This window comes from Chroicocephalus ridibundus, chromosome 1 (genome assembly GCF_963924245.1).
Source record: "Chroicocephalus ridibundus chromosome 1, bChrRid1.1, whole genome shotgun sequence".
Classification (NCBI taxonomy): domain Eukaryota; kingdom Metazoa; phylum Chordata; class Aves; order Charadriiformes; family Laridae; genus Chroicocephalus; species Chroicocephalus ridibundus.
The window spans coordinates 151811617-151832962 of record NC_086284.1 but is presented as its reverse complement, the minus strand read 5'-3'; the positions used below and the strand labels follow the sequence as shown (position 1 = coordinate 151832962).

Sequence of the window (21346 nt, the reverse complement as noted above, 5' to 3'; positions counted from 1 at the left end):
TGATCAGCCTGAGCCTGTGCCTCAGTTCTGTTGACAGTATTTTGCTATCAACAACATGCTTGCTAACAACATGCAAGCTGTTTGCACAAGAGGCCTGCTGCCTTCCCAGTCGGGAGGTTTTCACGTTTCCTTTTTTCCTTCCTACTGTCCCTCCATTGGTTCAGGGAAACAGATGCAGGCCATCTGCAGAGCTGCAGGAAAGCTCCTCCCTGTGTCAGCCATGGCGTTGTGTCTGGTGGGCATTCCTATTGCGTGCTGATGATGGTGGGCGAGGGACCGGAGCTAAAGTTAACGGAGGTGCAGAGCTGGCGCACAAAGTGAGTAGTGTTTGGGAGGTGTATTACATGGTTAGCTGGGCTCGAAGAGGATGGATTTCCATACCTGACCTCTGCCTTGGCCTTAATTATTAGTGGAAGTCATGTGGAGACTTGTCCTGACAAAGACTCTCTCCCTCCAGAGAAGTCACCCTATTTTGAAACATCAGAATGATCATCTGTGCTGTTAGTAGGTACTCCTCTTTTTGCTGATGACTGTTAAATTTTATGCAATATGCATTTCACAATTTTTTTCTTTTTTTTTTTTTTTCAAAATAAGATGTTGAGCCATGCCAGTGATTTGCCTTTTCACGGCATCCTGGAGACAAGCTGAAGTACCAGTTTGCTTCTGTTCTCCTTTGTATTTCCTGGATGCTCGAGCTAGTGGTGGTGTGCTGACGGTTTATTAGGATCAACAGTGTCACGCTTTGACTCCAGATGTTGGAGGTCTTCCTGTAGGAACTACCAGAATCAGTCAGATTTTGTACTGGAGCAACACCAAGGTGAACTGGTGCCATCAGAGACACGCTCTGCAAGTCTGTGAAAGCTTGCAAAGCCCGTCTGTTTGGCCAGTAAAACGGTGTCTCCTATAACAGAGAGGAGAAAACTCAGCAGGGTTTGTTCTCATTCTTCTGAGCGTGTCTTTACGGGGAGAGGTTTCAACATCTTGCATTCCTGTGGCAATGAGCAGGGTAGAGCGTGTGATGGCAGATGATGAGACTTGGTGGAGAGCACAGCTGAGAAATCCAATTTGTCCTTCCTCTCATTTTCTTCTGAGATTTTTGTGTTGCTTCCTCTGTGAACTCATGTTCTCCTGTGAAGGTGGGTGCTTGGTTTTCCCCAATGGTTTCTTGAATGAGGGATGTCTTGGTCTTTTATCAGAGGATTTTGGGCAGAAGGTTGGCATTTTGTGTTGCTGTTTGTGCCTGTTGGTGTGAAACTTTCCCCAGATCATGCCAAGACAGGGGGCTGTCAGTTGTTTCTCTGTCCCGAAGGCACGGCTGGGATTGTCAGGTGATGGTAGAGCCTCTGGGGAAGAAGTACTGCATGAATCAGTGGATGCCAGCTAGCCTGGGAAATATTGAAAACTGTGTGCTTGATGATGAGTTGAGGAACCGTGTGAGTGAGGAAGGGTCTGATTTGATCTGTGTGCACTAAACTCTACGCTTATTGTAGCGCCTTTCAGGTCTGTTGTGTTGACATTTGCACATAGTAATTCTAATTCACCAAAAATCATAGCTTCAAGAGATGAGCAGTGTTTGGCATCTAAGAAGAACAAGGCCCAAAATGATCAAATGGGTTAGGTCCCAGTGGAAACAATTCTTTACCAGTAGGAGGGCTGCCTGTTTGCTCCTAGCCAGCAATGAGAGAAATTTAAGTCTCCTCTGAGGGCTGGCTGCCCTCTGCCTGTAGGGAAAAGCACCATGTCACTTTATTGGTGGGAATTGTCCCAGGGAGGGATCATGTCCATTAAGTGCAGGTGACTTCACCTCTGTTCGCAGGAGGAGAGAGTGCATTAGGTCTGGAGAGCCTGAAGAACAAGATGGGCCAGAGCAGCCCTGTCCCTGGGCATAATGAATCACGCTGAAGGCTGCTGCCTTGCTTTGCCCAAACATCTCTTGGCTGTGACTGGAGCTGGGAGGTTGGCCCCAAGGTGGGTGCTTGTGCCTACACTGTGGACACCTAAAGTTAGGTGAGATGAATTCCCCCAGAGAGACTGCTGCACGTGATCAGGGAGTAAAGGACAAGTATGGCCAGTTCAGTGTTTCAGCTATGGAAATGTGTTTAAAAATAAAACCCACACAACCCACAAACACACCAAAAAACCAAAAGGGAAAATCCTGCCCCTTGTAAATTCTGATTTTTTTTTTTTTTTGGTTTAGCATTAAGATTTGTGCTCCAATACCTCTTTCGTATTTTTCCCCCTCATCTTGAGGTTGTATGTTACAAATACTTCCAACCAAAACTTCCAAAAGAATGTATAACCTCCCTTTGAAAAGCATATTAGATATATTGTAGGGACATATATATATATTTTAGAATAGCTTATATGATCTCTATATATGTGTACTGAGCAGAATATTTGCATGTTGTGTTTTTCTCCTGTTGGAATGAGTGAGAATAAGTACTAACAACACTTGAAGCTGTAATGTATCTGAGGTCCATTGTCCTGTCTCTCTCGTAACCATAATACTCATGCCAGTAGTACAAGTTTTGTTCACACCTCATTTGAAAACAAAAGCTCTGGGGTTTTTTTTAATCACATAAAAAGGGCTAAGTTCTTTTTGCATTCGTCATGGGGTAAGGGAGCACCAGGCAACGTGACACTGCTAAGCTGGATTCACCAAGAGGACCAAGGGAGGAACAGCCCATTGCTGCACTGGCTGCTCAGCCATGGTTCATTATATCCACTTATTCTGCTCCTGATTAAGACAAAATCTTGATGCTCCCGTGAGCATCAGCCTCTCAGCCTTTCTGTTATCTGTCCAACATCTTTCATCCATGCACTCATACTTACAAACTAATGATGTACAATGTAAGTAGCTTAAGCTTGTATGCACTTGTTGCACGCTAAGTTATGACAGAAGTTAGGATGGCATAAGCAATACGTCAGTCATCAGTGGGTCCTAATACTATTAACTTTTACAAAAGCAGTTTTTTGTTAATCAGCACCTTCTCAAGGAAGTTTCTGGACCACCCAGTTGCTCAAGATACAACTCAAACTTCATATGTTTTTGTCAGACTCAACAGCTCAATCTGGTGTGGATATTTTAGACCAGAGTGCAGTAGTTGTACTGCAGAGACCCTGCGTCCACCAGCACAAGGCACATTGCAGTTAAGGACCCACGACACCTCCTACCTATCCCAGCACTGCCCAACAAGGCTCTTCCACCCTGACGAACAGGCTTTATCAGGGAAAGCTTTACTCACACACACAGAGTTACATGTAATAGAGACCTGTGCCAGTGAGTCAGCACAGCCTAGAAGGAACATGACGCTTGCTCCAGTCACCTCAGAGTCAAGCTCTGGGCAGCAGCTCGGTACTAACAATTCCACCTTGCACCCTCTATTTCCATGCAGTATCAGACCTGCTCAGTGCAGTCTCCCCTCTCGCCCCAGTCTCTGTTACTCTGGGTTTTTATAGCCAGATGTCAGCACAGGCTACCAACCAAATCACTCCACAGAAACACCACTGTACAGCTTTTCAGCAGTTTCAGGTGTTGGTCTCCTGTTGCTTGTTGATCCATAATCCATACTAAGGCTTGTCATACTCAACTGTTCTCAGCAGCAGTGATGTCAACCAAAGCTTACTGTAACAAGTTATTCAACTTCTGATCAAGACAAGATCTTGATGCTCCTGTGACATCATTTAAAATTGAATATGGATGGTGGTTTCCAATGGCATTGTTGATGCAAGTGGCTTGATTTGTAAATTTTTCACATTAGAATAGAACTTCTAAACCAGCAGTAATCTAAACATTTTTTATTTTGGATAAGAATGAAATTGAACACTAATCTCTGTCCAGCTTCAGCCCGTAAAAGAATGCAACTGAAATAAGGCCCAGTATGAGTTGGTATGCATCTGTAGGTCTGGACATTTCTCCCATTTATTCTTCTTTCCAAGAAAGTTTTGGACTACGCTCTAGAAGTAAAGCTAATTGTTGACTCTTCAGGCAGTGATTATGTAGTTTGTTCTTTCAGGATGGATCTTTCTCCTGTGCTCACATACCCTTAGCTTGCAGCCTTAAGTAGTGTCCATGCAAGACAGAAGATAAAAAAAAAAAATATAAAATCAGTCGTTAATTCATTCTTCTTGTTTCTTTGCTAATTTCAGCCATGCAGAGACACTCATCTAATGAGTAGATAATTATTATAGCCCATATTTTGTTCTTTAGAAAAATTTTACTATTTCCTTCCACCAAAGAAGAAAAACCCAAACCAAAGTCACTGAATACATATACTATGCCTTTGCTGACAGGAGAAATACAGGGTGCAAGCTACATAGTGGACAACTCCAGACAATGATAGAAGCTTATTAGACCCGAGACGCCTGCAGGAGGGCAGGATAAAACTGTCTTCAGTATTCTGCATTGAAAGGGTACTCCTTGAGATTTTTGCACCTGAAGGAAATCAAAGAGGAAAGATTACTCTCAAGTTTGAAATAAATGCTATATAGAACTACACTGGCTATATAAAGGAGCATTCAAGGGAGGCTATGAACTGTGTAACTGTAGAATGAGTTTAAGAGACTTATTAGTATAGAAATGGCACACATGACCAACAAATTCAAGTTTTTTCCTATTATTCAGGCACTGAACAGTGCTAGGACCAAGTTACTTCCTAGATAAAGAGTTAAAGTTCACATTGCTTATAGAAAAAAAAAAAAGGCAGTTCCTGTGGCCTTTCAGCCAAGGCTTCTTGTCTGGCTGTAGGCTTCCCAAGTGCGCATCTGCAAGCATTCATTCTTCGTACTGCACTTCAGATGGTCATTCCCTCCCCCAGTCGCTTATGTAAGAGCTGATACCAGTTTTTAATAACTCACAGAAAAAAATTACTGTAAGTTTAGAACTGCCTAATGTTCATTTATTCAATACGGACATAGCCAAAGTTATTAACTAGAAGTCCCTTTTTGGAGTTCCAGACACACAGTTTCCCAGAGAAAGGATGCACAATGAGTACATAGTATGACTTCTCCTTTAGTCAATAATAAAGTGAAAATATAACTTCACTAAGATGTTAAATAACAGATGCTTCATCCCTCAAATTATTTCAGATTTCAAAATATACCCTATACCAGTAACTGTGAGATTAGAATAAAGATTATTGAAAATATAAGAGTTTGAAGGAAACCAGCTGTCACTTACGTGACCATTTCACAGATCCTCCAGTTTCTGTTTAAGCTGAGAAGGTTTGACATCTCCTCTTTAGTCAATTCAAAGTCAAACACCTAAGAAAAACAGCTGGAAATCACTTCTTTGAACAAATCAAGTCAGAAGCAAGATTCACAAGATTAAAGAACAAGTTCACATCAGAAAGAGTGTTGATTAGAAATGATGGCTTCATGAGACAAAAAAGGAAAAGAAGTCTCTTTGGATTTTCAAGGGAATAAAATCGCTGGCAGAGGGAAGAAACAAACAAAAGAGATCATCAGTTGCAGTTACATGTGCCAGCTGTTCCAAGGTGTTTAGTGAGCACTTAGTGTTGCAGAACGCCTCTATTCGTGGAAGACATATTTCTCTCAAATTCAGAAGAAACATCTGGAAAACTTTCATATTTCAATGAATGCAGCTATGTTACTCCTGAAATCTTGATGTCCAATATCAGAAAAAAACCCCAAGTTTAGTCAGGAGGAGCAATGTGGTTTATTGACACCAGGACTCTTCCCTTAACATTGTTTACTCTGTATTTTGAGGAATGTTACTGCATTTGGACTCCAAACAAGCCCTGCCCACCACCTCATCCCACAAGTCACAGAACAGGAGACAGTACGCAAGATGACTGATAAGGTTATCATCATACTGTTTCCAGGAGCTCGCTCTTTTTTCTCCAACTGTAGTTTCCATTGCAACCCTAGCTTCCAGAGAGGGAGAAAAAGCCCAGTCCTCTTGCCTGAAGAGGACTTGGGAAGGGTAAGAAAGGATGACTGCTTGCTCTGCAGGGGGAAGGCATGACATCCCTGAAGAGCAGCACCCAGCTCACTCGTAATCACTGACCTTGAAGTTCTCTGCAATGCGCTGTGGTGTGACAGACTTGGGAATTGCAATGACATTTCTCTGGATCTGGAAGCGAAGGAGAACCTGCAAGAACAGACCAGCGAATCAGAGAGAGGATGACTCCTGCTCTGGAGAAAGCAGAGCCTGTTCCAACAGCTGTTTTCCCTGAAATACACCTGCTTCTGCAGAGCTGCATTTCAAACCATTCCTGCTCGTGTGGCTTAGGCAGCGCTTCCTAGAGAGCAAAGAGGGAAGTGGTGCAGGCCTATAAGGAAGGCCTCCTCTCCCGTCCAGCTTTGTGACAGTCAATTCCTTTTCTTTCCACCAGGACTTTCAGCCGTCTATGCAAAGCTTTCATTCTCTGCAAGAGGACATAAATGACATCTGAAGATGGGTCAAGAACCTTTTTTTGTCTGAGGGCTAAAGAGCTTCTTCAAGTATACCTTGCAGGCCACGTAGTAGACAACCTGCATTGCTACTTCACACCACAGAAGAGCACCACAGTTCACAGGGAATGCTGTCAGAGGCTGTACTCTCTCTTCACACCGTGTTTCCTTAATGGCCGTGCTACAGGAAGGGGTACTCGCTGTCTGGCACCTACGTACCTGTGCTGGGGTTTTGTTGTGCTTGGCTGCAATCTCTTTGATCTTGGGGTCATCCAGAAGGGAAGGATTCTCTGGCTTAGCCCTACACAGAGACAAAAAGGAAGAAATGGCAAAGAATCTCTGCAGAAAGAGTCTACGTAGTATGAGTATTTAAAAAATGAAAAAGCGTGCACACACACCTGCACCATTACTCACTCAATTAGTCTGAATGCTTCAACTTAAACCACGCTAACCCACTTGGAAATTACCTGTCAGGGCGCCCAAGGGGACAATATGCTGTCACAGTGATCCCTTTGGATTGGCAATAGTTGATAAGCTTTTCCTGGGAAAGGTATGGATGACACTCGATCTGCCAACACAGAGTAGAGACTGTGTAGAACTACCATAGTGTTCCCACGCTCTCGAGATTTTCTTCTGAATCTTAATTTCTTAATTACAGCATGTGTTAATCCTACCCTGCATGTGGTCTGGGTGACAATACAAGACTATAATCCTGTAGGGCACCAACTTTTATACTGAGTCCTCATGTGCTTTTTGGATTGTGTTCTGAGAAGCTTTATAGAAGTCATTGATTACAGTCAGAATGATAGCTCGTGCCTAGATTCTTTATCCTCCAGAGAGAATGCTTCATAGGGAAATACTCCAGAACTTGTAAACAGTGGTTCAACAAGGTGACACAAAAAAGGAAATATTCCGTTCTGTGAGAAATAGTCACAGAGCAGGATTTAGAGTACACGCTGTGTCTACTTTGTTCTCCCTTTTTTCCTCTGCTCATTCAACTGTAACCAGATCTTTATAATCCCTGGAAACTATTCACCTGCAGTCACTTTGCAGCTTACCTGGTTATTTGCAGGCTTGTGCTTCAGTCCTGGCTTGTTCAAGATTCTTTCAATCTGCCCACGGTTAAAGTTGGAGATACCAATGGCTTTTACCAGGCCAGCATCCACCAGCTCTTCCATGGCCTAAGAGAAAGAGGAGCAAAGTCAGCATCCAGTGTACAAGACATGACCTGAATACATTCTTCCTGAGATGGCTTGTTTTCCTTCCTGGGAAGCACAAAATAACTGTTTGGACTTGCCAAGTTTTTGATTCTCAAGGGGAAAGTGGATACTGGTAATATCTGTGCCATGTTTTCTATCACACCAAAGCCCCAAATCATTGTTAAGATTGAAGTTCAGTGAGTTACACAAGGAAAAGAAGACTCTAAGTCTACCATTGTGACAGCACTGGAGGGCTATGCCCTAGGAAGATGGCAAGATCAGAACCCAAATGTCTTATTTCTGCAAAATCTGTTTGAGCAGTTCAAAAACTGCATAAGAACTGCAGTGAAGAAAAATTGTACAGTTATGGTCAAGTAAATAACTTTTTCTAACCTCAGTCTCATCTACAGCTCCACTGAAAGTGACCGTGCAGCTCAGTGACTTGAGATGCTAATCCACAGTGAATAGGAATAATAGCTTGCCTAAGCATGCACATTTTTAAGAGCTACCGCATACTTTTGTGAATTCTTTCCAACTAATTTTGCATACATGCATGAGCCATTCTGTGACTGCTGAAGCTAACACCACTGCCGAGGACAGAAGACATGATTCTTCCATTGTGGCTGAACTTACCTCCCATGTATGTAGAATATCTGTGTTGCTGGGTATTGACATGCCTTTGTCATCTGTGGGAAACAGCTCCTCTCCTGCCTGTCAGTGACAAAGAAAATGCTTGAAAATCTGCTAAGAAGTTCACTTAATACCATGAGAGCTCACGACCATGATAAATTAAACTTCTAGTGCAGGCAAGAACACTAATTCTTGTCTACATTCAGTCATTCCTTCCTGAGGAGCAGGAGGAATTGAAGGTATTTTTGCCAGTGACCATTCCCATAAAGACAAGATTTTCTGCTGGACCCCCCAAAGTGATGACTTGCCCAAACACCTACAGGGAAACACACCACTCAGAACTACAGCCTCCAGTCTTATACATGTTCACTTCATGTATTGTTCTTTTGTGCCCACTTTGGAAGAACTGGTTTGTTCTTTTTCCAGAAGGGCATCAGGGGACTTGGGAACGCATAGGTTTCGTCTCTACAAGATCAGATGTTATGAAAAAAGATATGTGCAGTGACAGTTCTTCAGTGTAAATCCGATAATACTAGAAAAATCAGAAGAGCCTTTGTGTATGAGTTTTGAAAAGATACCAAGACTGAACTGTTTTTAACAGCTGTTTGCCACTATCACCATAAGACAGTTTCATTTTCACCACTTTGTTCACATAAAGCTAAAATAGAGTATGAAATAAAGAAGAGCATCTCAAAAGTAACAGATAGGATGGAGACTGATCTGTAGCAGGAAGGAAAGGCTAAGACTAGAAATAGTCAAACAGACATCAACTCCTCCACTAATCTGTGAAAGAGTTTCACCTTTTGAATTCCTGTCTTAGTAGAACAAGACTAAGGCTCCTACAGGCAAGGTCAGCTCAATCTGTACTGTATGAAGGACTTGGTGATTAAAGAAAGAAAATGGAAAACAGAAATATTTTCTCTTGCTCTGCGATTCTGTAACACACAAAGGAAAATGTCTGTCAGGCAGCAAACTATAGCCCTGCTCCTGCAAGAGGTAATTTTGAGATGACCGTACACCAATTTGTAAGAGAAAGGGAGAGCAGCCTGTCTTACGCTGGCAGATCGGCCCCTAGTTTTCAGACCATCATTCCCAGGATCAAAGGGGTATGCGAGCAGCAGTCTCGGGGGCAAAGATCAAGAGCCTGTCTCGTGTGGCCAAAGTAAAGCTGAGCACCAGAGCACTGCTGATACATGCAACAGACACATGACTTCTCAGCCACAGCAACTGTTGGGCTGTAAAGCCATATAGCTCCCCAAAAGCCATAGACAAAAGAAACAAATCCAAGGGCATTGTTGTTACTGTACCTTGAAACCAAAAGGCCAGTGCACGAGGTAGAGATCCAGGTAATCCAGTTTCAGGTCAGCAAGAGTCTTCTGGCAAGCTCCCTTCACCAGAGGCTTATCGTGAAACGTACACCATAACTAGAGAAAAAAACCAAGGCACATCATGACCTCCTGGGTTAAAGCTCTCAGGTGCTCTCCTACACAGGACAGAAATGCTCCATCTTCTTTGGAATGCAATGTGGAATGAGGCCATCCTGGTGCTCCTCATACGATGCTTGCTCTGTGATGGGACTGGCCCATGACACTGAATTCAGTATCTGCAGTGGCAGCACATGTATTTGAGCAAGATCATAACAAAGTCCTCTGGTTCCATTAGAGCATCATTTGTGCTACCCCTTTTTACACAGGGTCTGCCTTTGCAATAGGTGGCTTTTAAACAAAGACATATATCATTCCTGACCATGCATAAAACTCCTGCATTGAACCTAGCAGGCAAAGCCAAGAAAATACAAAAAAACCACAAAGAAATGGTTGGCACCAGCCTTTACCAAGGTAATAAGTAACTTCAGAATCCAGCTAAATAGCCCATTTTTCTTAATAAGCAAGAGAAAGCAACCCCACCAATCACACCTTCTGTGGAACAGGTGCTGAGCAGATTACACTGTCCCAAGGTGCCCAGAACCTCGTCTTCCTCACCCAGCAGAGACACCGCTTTGGCAGGACTGTGAGCCCGGCTGCTGGAACAATCACCAGCCACTGCCAGGCTTGTCCCCTCTGCTGTGCTTTAGCAGCCTGTGAGGTGCCATTACCAAACTGGTTCTGCCTCTGTATCAGTCCTTTACATGGAGTGATCTCAGACCCCTGCATCACGGGTTTCTACCTTGCTTGGTGCTACCTGGCCCACTCTGCTCTTTCCTGCTTCCCTCCTTCTGCCCCAGTTGGTCTGCAGGTGTCCTCTCACCCACCCCCAACACTTCTGGGTCTTCTTAGCTGGGTGCCAGATAACGGCAGGGTGCAGACACAGCATGTCCTTCCTAACTCTCCATACACAATGTGGGGAAGCGGTAACCTTGTATCAGCAGTGCTACCTGGCGCACTCTACTTTTTCCTGCTCCCCTTCTGCAAGAATTGGTCTGCAGGTATGAGATGCAGGGCCAGGTTCCCCCTCATCCATCCCCCAGCACTTCAGTGTCTCCTCAGCAGAGTGCCAGACCACAGCAGGGCTGTGGTGCTCAAACTCTCAGTAGATTTTTTTTTTTTTTTTCGGGGGAAGGGAATCAGAATGTTGACTTCCTTTGGTATTATTGGATTGACTGTTGAAGAAAGCTGCCACCAGACAGTTAGCATAAGGGTGACTGTTTTCCCTGCTAAAAGCTCAGGGAACTCTCTCTTCCTATCCAATGGTGACAACAATCAAAATTGCTATCAGTGGACAGGGAAGAATCAAACTGTATCACTGTGCTGATGAAGTGAAACATGAGTGATCTCATTTACATTATGAGTGTCTCCGGTGCTACAGCATAAAACTACTTTAGTTTCCTACTGTAAAAACATCACAGGTAAAGCAGGTCTGCCCACGATCCAAAACCATCAGATCCTTACCTTACTGACGATGAAGAGGTCTTCTCGTTTCACAACGCCTTCCTTGATTTTCTGCTGGATCCCTTCCCCAACTTCCTTCTCATTCTGGTACACGTAGGCACAGTCAAAGTGGCGGTACCCAGCATCAATGGCAGCCATCACTGCAGCTTCCACTTTACCCGGGGGGGACTGAAGGGAAAAGGGTACGATATATTTTGATTTGGGTTTCTCACATGCTGCTCCTTGGGGAGATAACACATAGAGGGGCTTCAAGAAGAGCCTTTCCATATGGCTTTCTTAGGCTTCTCAAGCTCCAGGCTCCCAAGCTCACAGCCCTCCCTCTGTCACCCCGACCCCCTGTCAGCCCAACACCGGGGCTGAGCCCAGGCCCCAGCACCGGGGCCGTTCTCCGGAGCCGGACCGAGGACTCCTCACACCTCCGTACCACCACCCAGAGGAGAAGCCCTCGGCAGCCGCCAGCCGGGAAGGGGGGGCCTCAGCCCCGCAGAAGGGCCTCAGCGATGCTCGTCCTGGGCAAAGCCCCGCAGCGCTGCGGGAGCTGGGGCTGCGGGCGGGGAGAGACCTTCGGTGCCACCGTACCCAGAGGGCAACCCCGGCCGGGAGCGAGAGGCCCGCGGCATGGCGGCGGCGACCCCGGCCCGCGTTGCGGGAGGGCTGGCCGCGGTTACCTTCCATGTGCCGAGCCCCATGAGGGGCACCTTGGCGGCGGCGCCCAGCCGCACGTAGGTAGCCATGGCCCCACTCGGGAACACGCCACCTGCACGGCGCTTCCACAGCGGCCGGGCCGGGCCCGCCTCAGGGCTGCCAGTACTACCCTTCCCGAGGGCGGTACCCCCCGCCCACACAGCTGTTGGTAGCGCTCGGCCTTCCCCTCCTTAGCAGCCAATCAACGCTCAAGTCCTGCCCCCATGGCAGAGCCGCCCAATCAGCATCAGAGCGGGGCAACCAATGGGGGTCGCGGCCGGTTGCTATGGTAAGTCACGGGAGGGGGGAACCACCTGCGTGACGGGGGGTGCAGGGGGTGCCCAGGTGGCTCCGGGGCGCCCCGAGGCCGCCCCAGCGCCCCCTCCCGCCCGCCTCGGGCCGGTTTGATACTTCGAGAGCGGCGTTTCCCACCGGAGCCGTGGTCTTGGACTATATATTTGTTAATTGAAAGTGGAAGATTTTGAGAGAAGGTCCTACGGTGCTGGCGGTTTGGGCACAGCACCGCGGGGCTGAGCCTCCCCAGCAGCGGGGGCAGACACCCGGGTTTTGAGGCATGTGAGATGTCCCCCGGCACCGCTGGGGGCTGTGGCCGGAGCTCGGGGGCTGGTGGCCGGCCGGGAGAGGACAATGCGGGTCTCCTCTGAGGGCTGGCTGCCTTCTGGTGCCCGCAGGGGAATGTGCTCCGTGGCTTCGTTGTCCCAGGCAGGATCCGTGTCCCCGGAGCGCAGGTGACCGCAGCCGACCTCTCTGTGTGTCTCTCAGTAGGAAGGTTTGGGGGTTTTCCTACACTAGACAGAAGACTTTCAGCCAATAATGTTTTTTTTTGTATTTTAAAACAAATTTTATTTAAAATATGGGACACTTCTGATGAAATTGTGGTTTTTTGTTTTTTTTTTTTGTGGTTTGTCAACGTATGGTTTCTGCTGATGCAAGACTGAAGGCAATCACTGAATGGTGGTGTAAACGCTCCTTGTTTTCTGCATAGCAGCTCTGCCTAGGCTCTTCAGTAGTAATCCTCTCTTCTAATAAGGAGAAAATTATCACATCCCGTATTTACTTTTGTAGAAAATACTCTTTTCCTTCTTCAAAAAAAAAAAAGAATTCAAGCAAATTTAATGGGATAAACATCCCGTGTCTGCGCTGTCAGAAGCAGGGCATGTGCAGTAGGAAAACTAGCTAACTAGACAGCTCAAAGTTAGAGCAGAGGCACATGAGACACCAGAGGTCTAGTGAAGGCTGTGTTACAAGCATCTTCAGTATTCTGCATGGAAAGGGTAGTCCTTGTGAACTTTGGACCTGAAAGAAATCAAAGAGAGAATGTTATTTTCACGGGTGACCTAAAAGTTATATAGGGGTGCATGGAGGAGCCACCAAGGGAAGGTCTGTATCATGTAATTACAGAAAGAATATGTGGAGATAAGCGTCTTAATTTCTCTAAAGCAGACAAAGACAAAATGAACATCCAGATCCTATTTTTTGTAATTCAAGTTACAGAGTTTCCTAGAAACTGAATTCAAAATGAGAATGTAGTTTGTTTTCTTTCTTTTTTTTGTTTTGTTTCTAAAATGAAAATATTAAACCCTCTCCTGAAAAAGTATTTTTGGGACAAACCAGTTGGAATTTGAGTTGGCATGATTTTTAAATAAACTGAATTTCGTGCTGCCAAGTAGCTGTGATACAAAATTCCTTGTAAAGAATATTCAAAATTTAAGAGTTGGAAGGAAGCAAGCTGTGTCACTTACATGCTCATTGTACAGATCCTCCAGTTTCTGTTAAAGCTGAGAATGGTTGCCATCTCCTCTTTAGTCAATTCAAAGTCAAAGACCTAGGAAGAGAAACAACTGGAAATCACCTCTTTGAAAAATCCAACAGTGTGAAGAAAGACAAGATTAGAGAGCAGCACCACACTGGAGGGTTCATTTTCAGTCATGGACCACTGAATTAACAGATAGAGGAATAACTTGTTGTATGGACACTATTTTATGAACATTGTTTATTCTAAATAAGACTTTGCTGGCATGTTACTGCGTGTGGGCCCCAAGCAAGTTGTGTCCACTGCTTCATCCACAAGCCACAGAACAGGAAATATCGTATAAGACCTCTTCATCTGTCCTCTCCAAAAGTAGGCCTGGCTTAACCCTCAGTAGACGGTAGGCAAGCATAAAGAAAGAAAAAGCCCAGTCCTCTTTTCTGAGGAGAATTTGGGAAGGGTAAGAAAGGATCCCTGCTTGCTTTGCAGGGGGAAACCATGCCAGACCTGAATGTGCCATGCACCCCAGCTCACTCGTAATCACTCACCTTGAAGTTCTCTGCAATGCGCAGTGGTGTGACAGACTTGGGGATCACAATCACATTTCTCTGGATCTGGAAGCGAAGGAGAACCTGCCAAGAACAGACCACTGAGTCAGAAAAAGGTCAACTCCTGCTCTGGAGGAAGCAGAGCCTGTTTTAACAGCTGTTTGCCATCAAGTGTATATTTCAGTAGAACTAAACCCTTTCTGTGGAGCTACAATTCAAGTAATTCCTGTCCCTGTGGTCTACATAGCACTTCCTGAAGGATGAACAGAGAAGTGGTGGAGGCCCGCATGGAAGGCCTCCTTTCCCATTCAGTTTTGGGATGGTCAGTTCCTTTTCTTCCTACCTGGACTTCCAGCAGTCTATGCAAGGCTTTCGTTCTTTGCAAGAGAACTTGAGAGGGGAAGTGCCACCTGAAGATAGGTCAAGAATCCTTTTGAGGGCCAAAGAGATAATAGTAGCATGACTTGCAGGCCATATAATTAAAAATATGCATTGCTGGGGAAAAATCAAAGACGTGCCACAATTCATGGGGAATGGATGGAGGTTCTGCCTGCTCCTCAGGTCTATTTTCCTTTATGCCTGTGTTACAGGATGTGGTACCCACTGTCTGACACCTACATACCTGTGCTGGGGTTTTGTTGTGCTTGGCTGCAATCTCTTTGATCTTGGGGTCATCCAGAAGGGAAGGATCCTCAGGCTTAGCCCTACACAGGGGAAAGAAATCAGTGCCAAAAAACCTCCATAGAAGGATCCAACCTAGCAAGAGAGATCTGTATCTAGGTGAATGATCAATAGTCTCAATGTTACAAGCGTAATCCACACCAGCTCCCTTGCAAATTGCAAAGGAATCTTACCATGGCCTGTCAGGAGAGCCAAGGGGACTGTACGCTGTCACAGCAATCCCTTTGGATTGACAGTACTTGATCAGCTTCTCCTGGGTAAGGTATGGATGACATTCAATCTGCCAACAGAAAGGCATAGAGGCTGACAGTGGCAGCACCGTTGTAATATCGTTGTACTACATGGATTATTTTGTAATCCAATTAGAGGCTGCCTTTTCCCCAAATTTGCCAGTGGCCTGTGGGATAATATGCATCCTTACTATTGAAGACATATATTTTTATACAAAGGGCTTGTACAGTTTTTGCTTTGGATTTTTCACAAAAGGTCATCTCTGGGTTCTTCATTTTTCCAGAAAGAATATTTCCAGGGAAATACTCCAACATTCGTAAACAGTGGTTCAGCAAGGTGAGACAAAACCCGAAGTATCCGAGTGCCTTGTGTACTCAGAAGTATCCACAGAGTGGGATTTAGAGCACACGCTGTGTCTACTTTTTCCATTTTTCCATCTCCTCATTCAAATGTAACCAGATCTTTATAATCCCTGAAAACTATTCACCTGCAGTCACTTTGCAGCTTACCTGGTTATTTGCAGGCTTGTACTTCAGTCCTGGTTTGTTCAGGAGTCTTTCAATCTGCTCATGGTTGAAGTTGGAGATTCCAATGGCTTTTACCAGACCAGCATCCACCAGCTCTTCCATGGCCTAACACAAAGAAGAGCAAAATGGTCATCTGGTATGGAAGACAGGTCATGCAGATGTTCTTCCTGATGTGGCTTGTTTCCTATCACAAGCAGCACAAAATAACTATTTAGAGTTGCAAAGTTCTTTGAGGGCAAAGCAGGTACTGGTATATTAGTGCCGTCTCACCCAAGCCCAAATTCTCATTCCCTGTGTTCGTGGAAATTCGCACCAAGTTGCATGAGGAAAAGAACAATGACGCTCACTAATCTACTGTTGTGCAAGCACTGGAGGGCTGTGCCCCATCTGTAGGCAAGATCTCAACCTAAGGTGTCTTTATTTCTGTAAAATTTATTTGAGCAGTTCAAGAAAGGCACAAGAACCGTGATGAAGACAATTGTACAGTTGGTATGGTCAAGCAACAAACTTTTTCTAACCTCAGTCTGGTCTGCTGCTCCCCTGAAAGTGACTGTGCAGCTCCCTGTGGGTCAGGCAGTCAAGTAAGGCACTCGGGGAATAGAAATAACTAGGTAATGACTGTGCATGCACATTATGAAAAGCTACTTTGTACTGTCTTGTGTTCCTTCCAACTAATTTTGCATGCATGAGACAACAGTTCTTTGACTGCTGAAGGTAATGAAAACATGGAAGAGTCTGATGAAGACAGAGGACGTGTCTCTTCTGCTGTGGCTGAACCTACCTCCCATGTCTGTAGAATATCAGCGTTGCTCGGTATAGCCATACCTTTCTCATCTTTGGGAAACAGCTCGTCTCCTGCCTGTCAGTGACAGAGAAAATGCTTTAAATAATCTCTGTTGGGATGCTAGCTACGTAAAAGAACCAAACAGGAATGTAAGGAGCTAAAGCTGATAGTGCGACCCATTGAGGTAACGATCCACAAGATGCATGCAGGGAAATTATTTACTCATAGAACAATATCTTGGAGTCTTACATGAGTTCACTTCATGTATTGTTCCATTATGCACTTTTAGGAAAAATAGCTTCTTTAGTTGGTTTTAGAAAGGTATATGGAGGATTGACTTTGGTCCTGTGAACGTTAACGTTTATACTGGAATAGATCTGCTGAAAAAGGTACTGCTGACAGATTTCCCATGGGAAAGCTCACTGTTTAAGTTGCTGTATTAGGAAAATAAGAACAGTCTGTAACTAGACAGTGTGGCCAAAATGTTTTGAATGATTGGAATTTTCTAGATGCCACAATATTATGCAGTTTCACTTGACAACTTTGTCCACATAAAGCTAACCAAAACAATATTGAGAGAATGAAATGAAGTTGAGCTCAAAGGCATTAGGTAGAATAGAGATTTTGGTCTGGGTGTAGCAGAAAGGAAAGGCAAAGGGTATGCGTGTGTGTATATACACACACATGTATACAAACTGACATAAATCCTTTGAAGTACACCTAGTCTGCAAAAGTTATGTATTGAAAAGCCTCATCTTTTGAAATCCAAGGTCTGTGAAACAACACCAAGGTTCCTACAGGCAAGGTCAGCTCAGTCTGGACTGTGTTAAGTGCTTGGTGGTTAAAGACAGAAATGGAAAACAGAAGCATTTTCTTTTGCTCTGTGATGCTGTAACATGCAGAGGAAAAAATTTCTGTCAGGCGGCAAAGCACAGCCCTCCTTCCCACAAGGGGTAATTTTCAGCTGAGCATGCTTTGGATTTGTAAAAGAAAGGGAAGGTGGCATAGTTTATGTTTGCAGCCAGGAGGCCTGACCTTAGTGCTAGGTTTGCCTCTCCCACTATCAAAAGGGCAGAGGACACTGTGCAAGCGGCAGTCCCAGGGGCAGAGATCACGAGCCTGGCTCACGTGGCCAGAGTAAAGCTGAATGAGCAGCACCGGAGCAGTGCTGGTACACACAAGAGACACATGTTCTTTCTGGACTGGAGCAGCAGTAGTGCTGCAAGCGTTACTGGCAGTTTTGAGGAGGTCTCCCAGGAGGGAAAGCCAAGGGCATTGCTGTTACCTTGAAACCAATCGGCCAGTGGATGAGGTAGAGATCCAGGTAATCCAGTTTCAGGTCAGCAAGAGTCTTCTGGCAGGCTCCCTTCACCAGAGGCTTTTCATAAAATGTGCACCACAGCTAGAGACAAAAAGACAAGGGCACACCGTCATCTCCTGCATTAAAGCTCTCGGGTGCTCTCCTGCACAGGACAGAAATGCTCCATCTTCTTTGGAAGGCAATGTGGAATGAGGCCATACTGGTGCTCCTCATACGATGCTTGCTCTGTGATGGGACTGGCCCGTGGCACTGAATTCAGTATGTGCAGTGGCAGTACGCATGATCAGACAGATCTGTAGTAAAAACTCCTATTACAAGGTCAGATTTGTGTAGAAGAGGATGGCTTAGTTAAGAAAGCTTTCTGTCGGATTTGACCGTTTGTACTTTTCCTGTAGAAAATATTAGTCAAAGCCAAGGAAATATAAGACAAGCCACAAAGAATTGGTTGGCACCAACCTTTGCCAATGTAAAAAGGAACTTCAGAATCCAGCTAAATGTCCTCTTTTCCTTAGTAAGCAAGAGAAAGAGAACCAACCAATCACACCTTCTGTGAGCAGATTACACTGTCCCAAGGTGCCCAGAACCTCGTCTTCCTCACCCAGCAGAGAGACCGCTTTGGCAGGACTGTGAGCCCGGCTGCTGGAACAAGCACCAGCCACTGCCAGGCTTGTCCCCTCCGCTGTGCTTTAGCGGCCTGTGAGGTGCCATTACCAAACTGGTTCCGCCTCTGTATCAGTCCTTTACATGGAGTGATCTCAGACCCCTGCATCACGGGTTTCTACCTTGCTTGGTGCTACCTGGCCCACTCTGCTCTTTCCTGCTTCCCTCCTTCTGCCCCAGTTGGTCTGCAGGTGTCCTCTCACCCACCCCCAACACTTCTGGGTCTTCTTAGCTGGGTGGCAGACCACAGCAGGGTGCAGACACAGCATGTCCTTCCTAACTCTCCATACAGAATGGGGCGAAGCAGTAATCTTGTATCGGGAGTGACTTGCATAATGTTATGAATTGCTTTATCCTACAGCATACAATTTGCCTGCCGTACTTAAGCTTCCTACTACGAAAATACTATAGGCAAAGCATTCTCCCGCCCCTGCTCCAGGGTTGAAAATCATCAGATCCTTACCTTACTGACGATGAAGAGGTCTTCTCGTTTCACAACGCCTTCCTTGATTTTCTGCTGGATCCCTTCCCCAACTTCCTTCTCATTCTGGTACACGTAGGCACAGTCAAAGTGGCGGTACCCAGCATCGATGGCAGCCATCACTGCAGCTGTTACTTGCCCAGCTGGGGACTAAAAGTAATGCATAAGTCATAAGACTCTCAAATCAGTACATGGTAAAGACCTGTATCCTAGCAAAATAAAATAGGAAAACCAGCTTTCTGAAAGCAGTCCCCCTCTGCCCCAGGTTATTATTTTAACTTTACAAGAACAAGTGTTTTTTGCAGTCATAAATATGGGCTCCAGGGCTTGAAGCCAGCCTCCAGCCGTTTCTCCGTAGTCCCACGCAGGCTCCTGCCAGGGAGAGCAGAGCCCCAGACCACGGGGACAGTTCTCCAGAGCCGGACCAGGGGGAAAGGGTTTTGTGCCAGGGAGCTCCGCAATACAGGTGCTTTTCTCTGAAGCTGTTACCTTCCAGGTGCCCAGCCCCATGAGGGGCATCTTGGCTGTGGTGTTCAGCTGCACGTAGGTTGCCATCTGGGCAGTCCCACTGCAGCCGCCTCTTGCCTGACTTGTTTAATAGTGACTGGTCCCTGGCGAGGGCAGCGCCGGTGCTCTGGGTCCTTCCGCATTTGGCAAACGAGGCTGGGGCATTTCCTCTGTAGACTCAGCTCACGCAGGTTAACATGAAAGCTAAAATCAATTAAAAATTGCAGAGGTGATCAATCCCCTGGGGTGTGGCAGTGGTGTGCCCTTTGTACTGCTCCTCCCAGTGAAGTTTCTTATCAAAAGATAAGGATGGAGGGCAGCTGTGCCCTGATCCGACTTGTGTTTGTGCAGGGTTCAGCTCCTGCAGCTCCCTGTCCCTGTGCCATGGGTTGTTCATGGCTGTCTCACTTGTGATGCATGCTGGGGTGTTGCAACACGCTGTTGCAGTTCCCCTCATTGGTTACCAGATGGAGTTTCTGGCCTGTTTCATTCGGTGGCACTTTGGCCCACAATTTGTCATCAGTAAAGCCAGGGGGGTATCCCAAAATGAGTCAATAAAGAGGAGTCGCGGGGTAGGGCACGAGACAGAGGTCTGTTTGCTGTCAGTGCGTGGAGCTGCTCCCTCGCTGCTGGCTGCGTGCTTGTGGGCTGTGAGCCCTGGGCTGTGGAAGGGCAGAGCCCTTCTGGCTGGAGCAGCGTGTCCCCACAACAGGGAAGGTGGCCTGGGCTGGTCTCCCCTTGACAGAGCCTTGTCACCCTGCGTGCTGATGAAGGGAGACGGCTGGAGAAACCTCGGTGTGAGTTTACAGAGGAAGAAGTAGTTCCATTTCCTCTCCCCACACAAAGGTGATGGTATCTATGCTTCAGAGGCTGGGAAGTGAGCCACAGGGAAGAATAGGGAAGTTCACACAGGGCATGCGTGGCAAAGGTGAAAAATAAAATTAAGTCCCCCACTTTTTTCCTGATCTTAACAGGACCATCCCTCTGGTAAAATTCCAGAGTTGCCTCGTTTTTCTTTGCGTTTTTACTTCTTGTTTTATTAGTACAGGCAACAGGCATATATCTCTATGGCTTGTTTTTTGGTGGCCAGTGCATTCATAAAGGAGAGTTTCATCATGCAGAGAGAGAAACCTAAGTGTGGAAGAGAAAAGGTGTCCTGTAGCTACGTGGTCATCGTGGATCTGGTATATAATTAGCATCACAAACCTTTTGCACAGAAATAGAGCGTGCTCCAGTGGATGGGAGGGTGTATTTTAATGTTTGCACACACGAGGGCAGAATTAAACTTGTGTGTGACTGTTGCTTTTGAATTTCTTCAATGATCTCTCATCAGATTGAATTGCATATCGCATTCCGTAGATTTTGTAACAGTGAGAAGGTGGAAATCTTTCTTCCTCTCTTTTCCAAAAAAGGATAAGAAGAAAAAAAATGAAGGTGGCTTACATTCGTAATAAATAAATAGGCATGAAAATTTTCTAGTAGGGACTCAAAAGATACAATCTAAGCTTTGAAGAAGAAATTAGCAATTATCACTAACACACTGACTTTCTGAATTGTGTGAATCTTAAATTAAAGGCACAGAAAAGAATTTCGTTTTCCCTGCTGTCCTTTGCACTAAACGTATGAGACTGCTTTTCCTGCCTTAACTCACCACTGTCCCTCAAAGATATTCCAAAACTTGCACTTTTAAGCATTTTTATGTGTGTGGAGAAATCAAGTCTGTTTTCTCCCCAGTGTTAACCGAGCACTTATTTACAGTATGTTGTATATCCCAGGGGAAACAGAAAGACTGTCTAAAATTTAGAACGGTTGGATCTACTATGACCGGTAGCACTTTAATGTGCCCAGCACCTCCAGCTTGTTTTTGACTGCAGCAGTCGATGGGGATTGTGGGCTGTCTGCAGCCGGTAGGAAGCAGTATGTGCTGTAGAGAGTTGGGTTGTTAACTACAGATTTGCGTCCAGGGGCTACTTCCATTGGGAGATTTGCCATTGATTCAACGACATCGGAACAAGCCTTT

The 21346-nt window shown here is 45.6% G+C and overlaps 3 protein-coding genes across 5 annotated transcripts in view; 1 reads left to right on the top strand and 2 right to left on the bottom strand.

Moving 5' to 3' along the window:
• Positions 1-21346, top strand: part of BPGM (bisphosphoglycerate mutase) — a 61566-nt gene that overhangs the window by 15334 nt on the left and 24886 nt on the right. The gene's annotated exons all lie outside the window — the stretch shown is intronic.
• Positions 3784-11994, bottom strand: LOC134526782 (aldo-keto reductase family 1 member B1-like). Its single transcript, XM_063358989.1, has 10 exons — positions 11800-11994; positions 11132-11299; positions 9551-9667; positions 8247-8324; positions 7473-7595; positions 6882-6982; positions 6634-6715; positions 6029-6112; positions 5180-5262; positions 3784-4435 (listed from the first exon to the last, which is right to left on the bottom strand). Exons 1-10 carry the CDS (start codon positions 11863-11865, stop codon positions 4393-4395), a joined length of 945 nt encoding a protein of 314 aa, XP_063215059.1. The 5' UTR covers positions 11866-11994; the 3' UTR covers positions 3784-4392.
• Positions 12695-19622, bottom strand: LOC134526777 (aldo-keto reductase family 1 member B1-like). The gene is made up of 10 exons (XM_063358975.1): positions 19309-19622; positions 18802-18969; positions 17643-17759; positions 16355-16432; positions 15556-15678; positions 14989-15095; positions 14757-14838; positions 14135-14218; positions 13579-13661; positions 12695-13132 (listed from the first exon to the last, which is right to left on the bottom strand). The coding sequence occupies exons 1-10, from the start codon at positions 19372-19374 to the stop codon at positions 13090-13092; spliced, it is 951 nt and encodes a 316-aa protein (XP_063215045.1). The 5' UTR covers positions 19375-19622; the 3' UTR covers positions 12695-13089.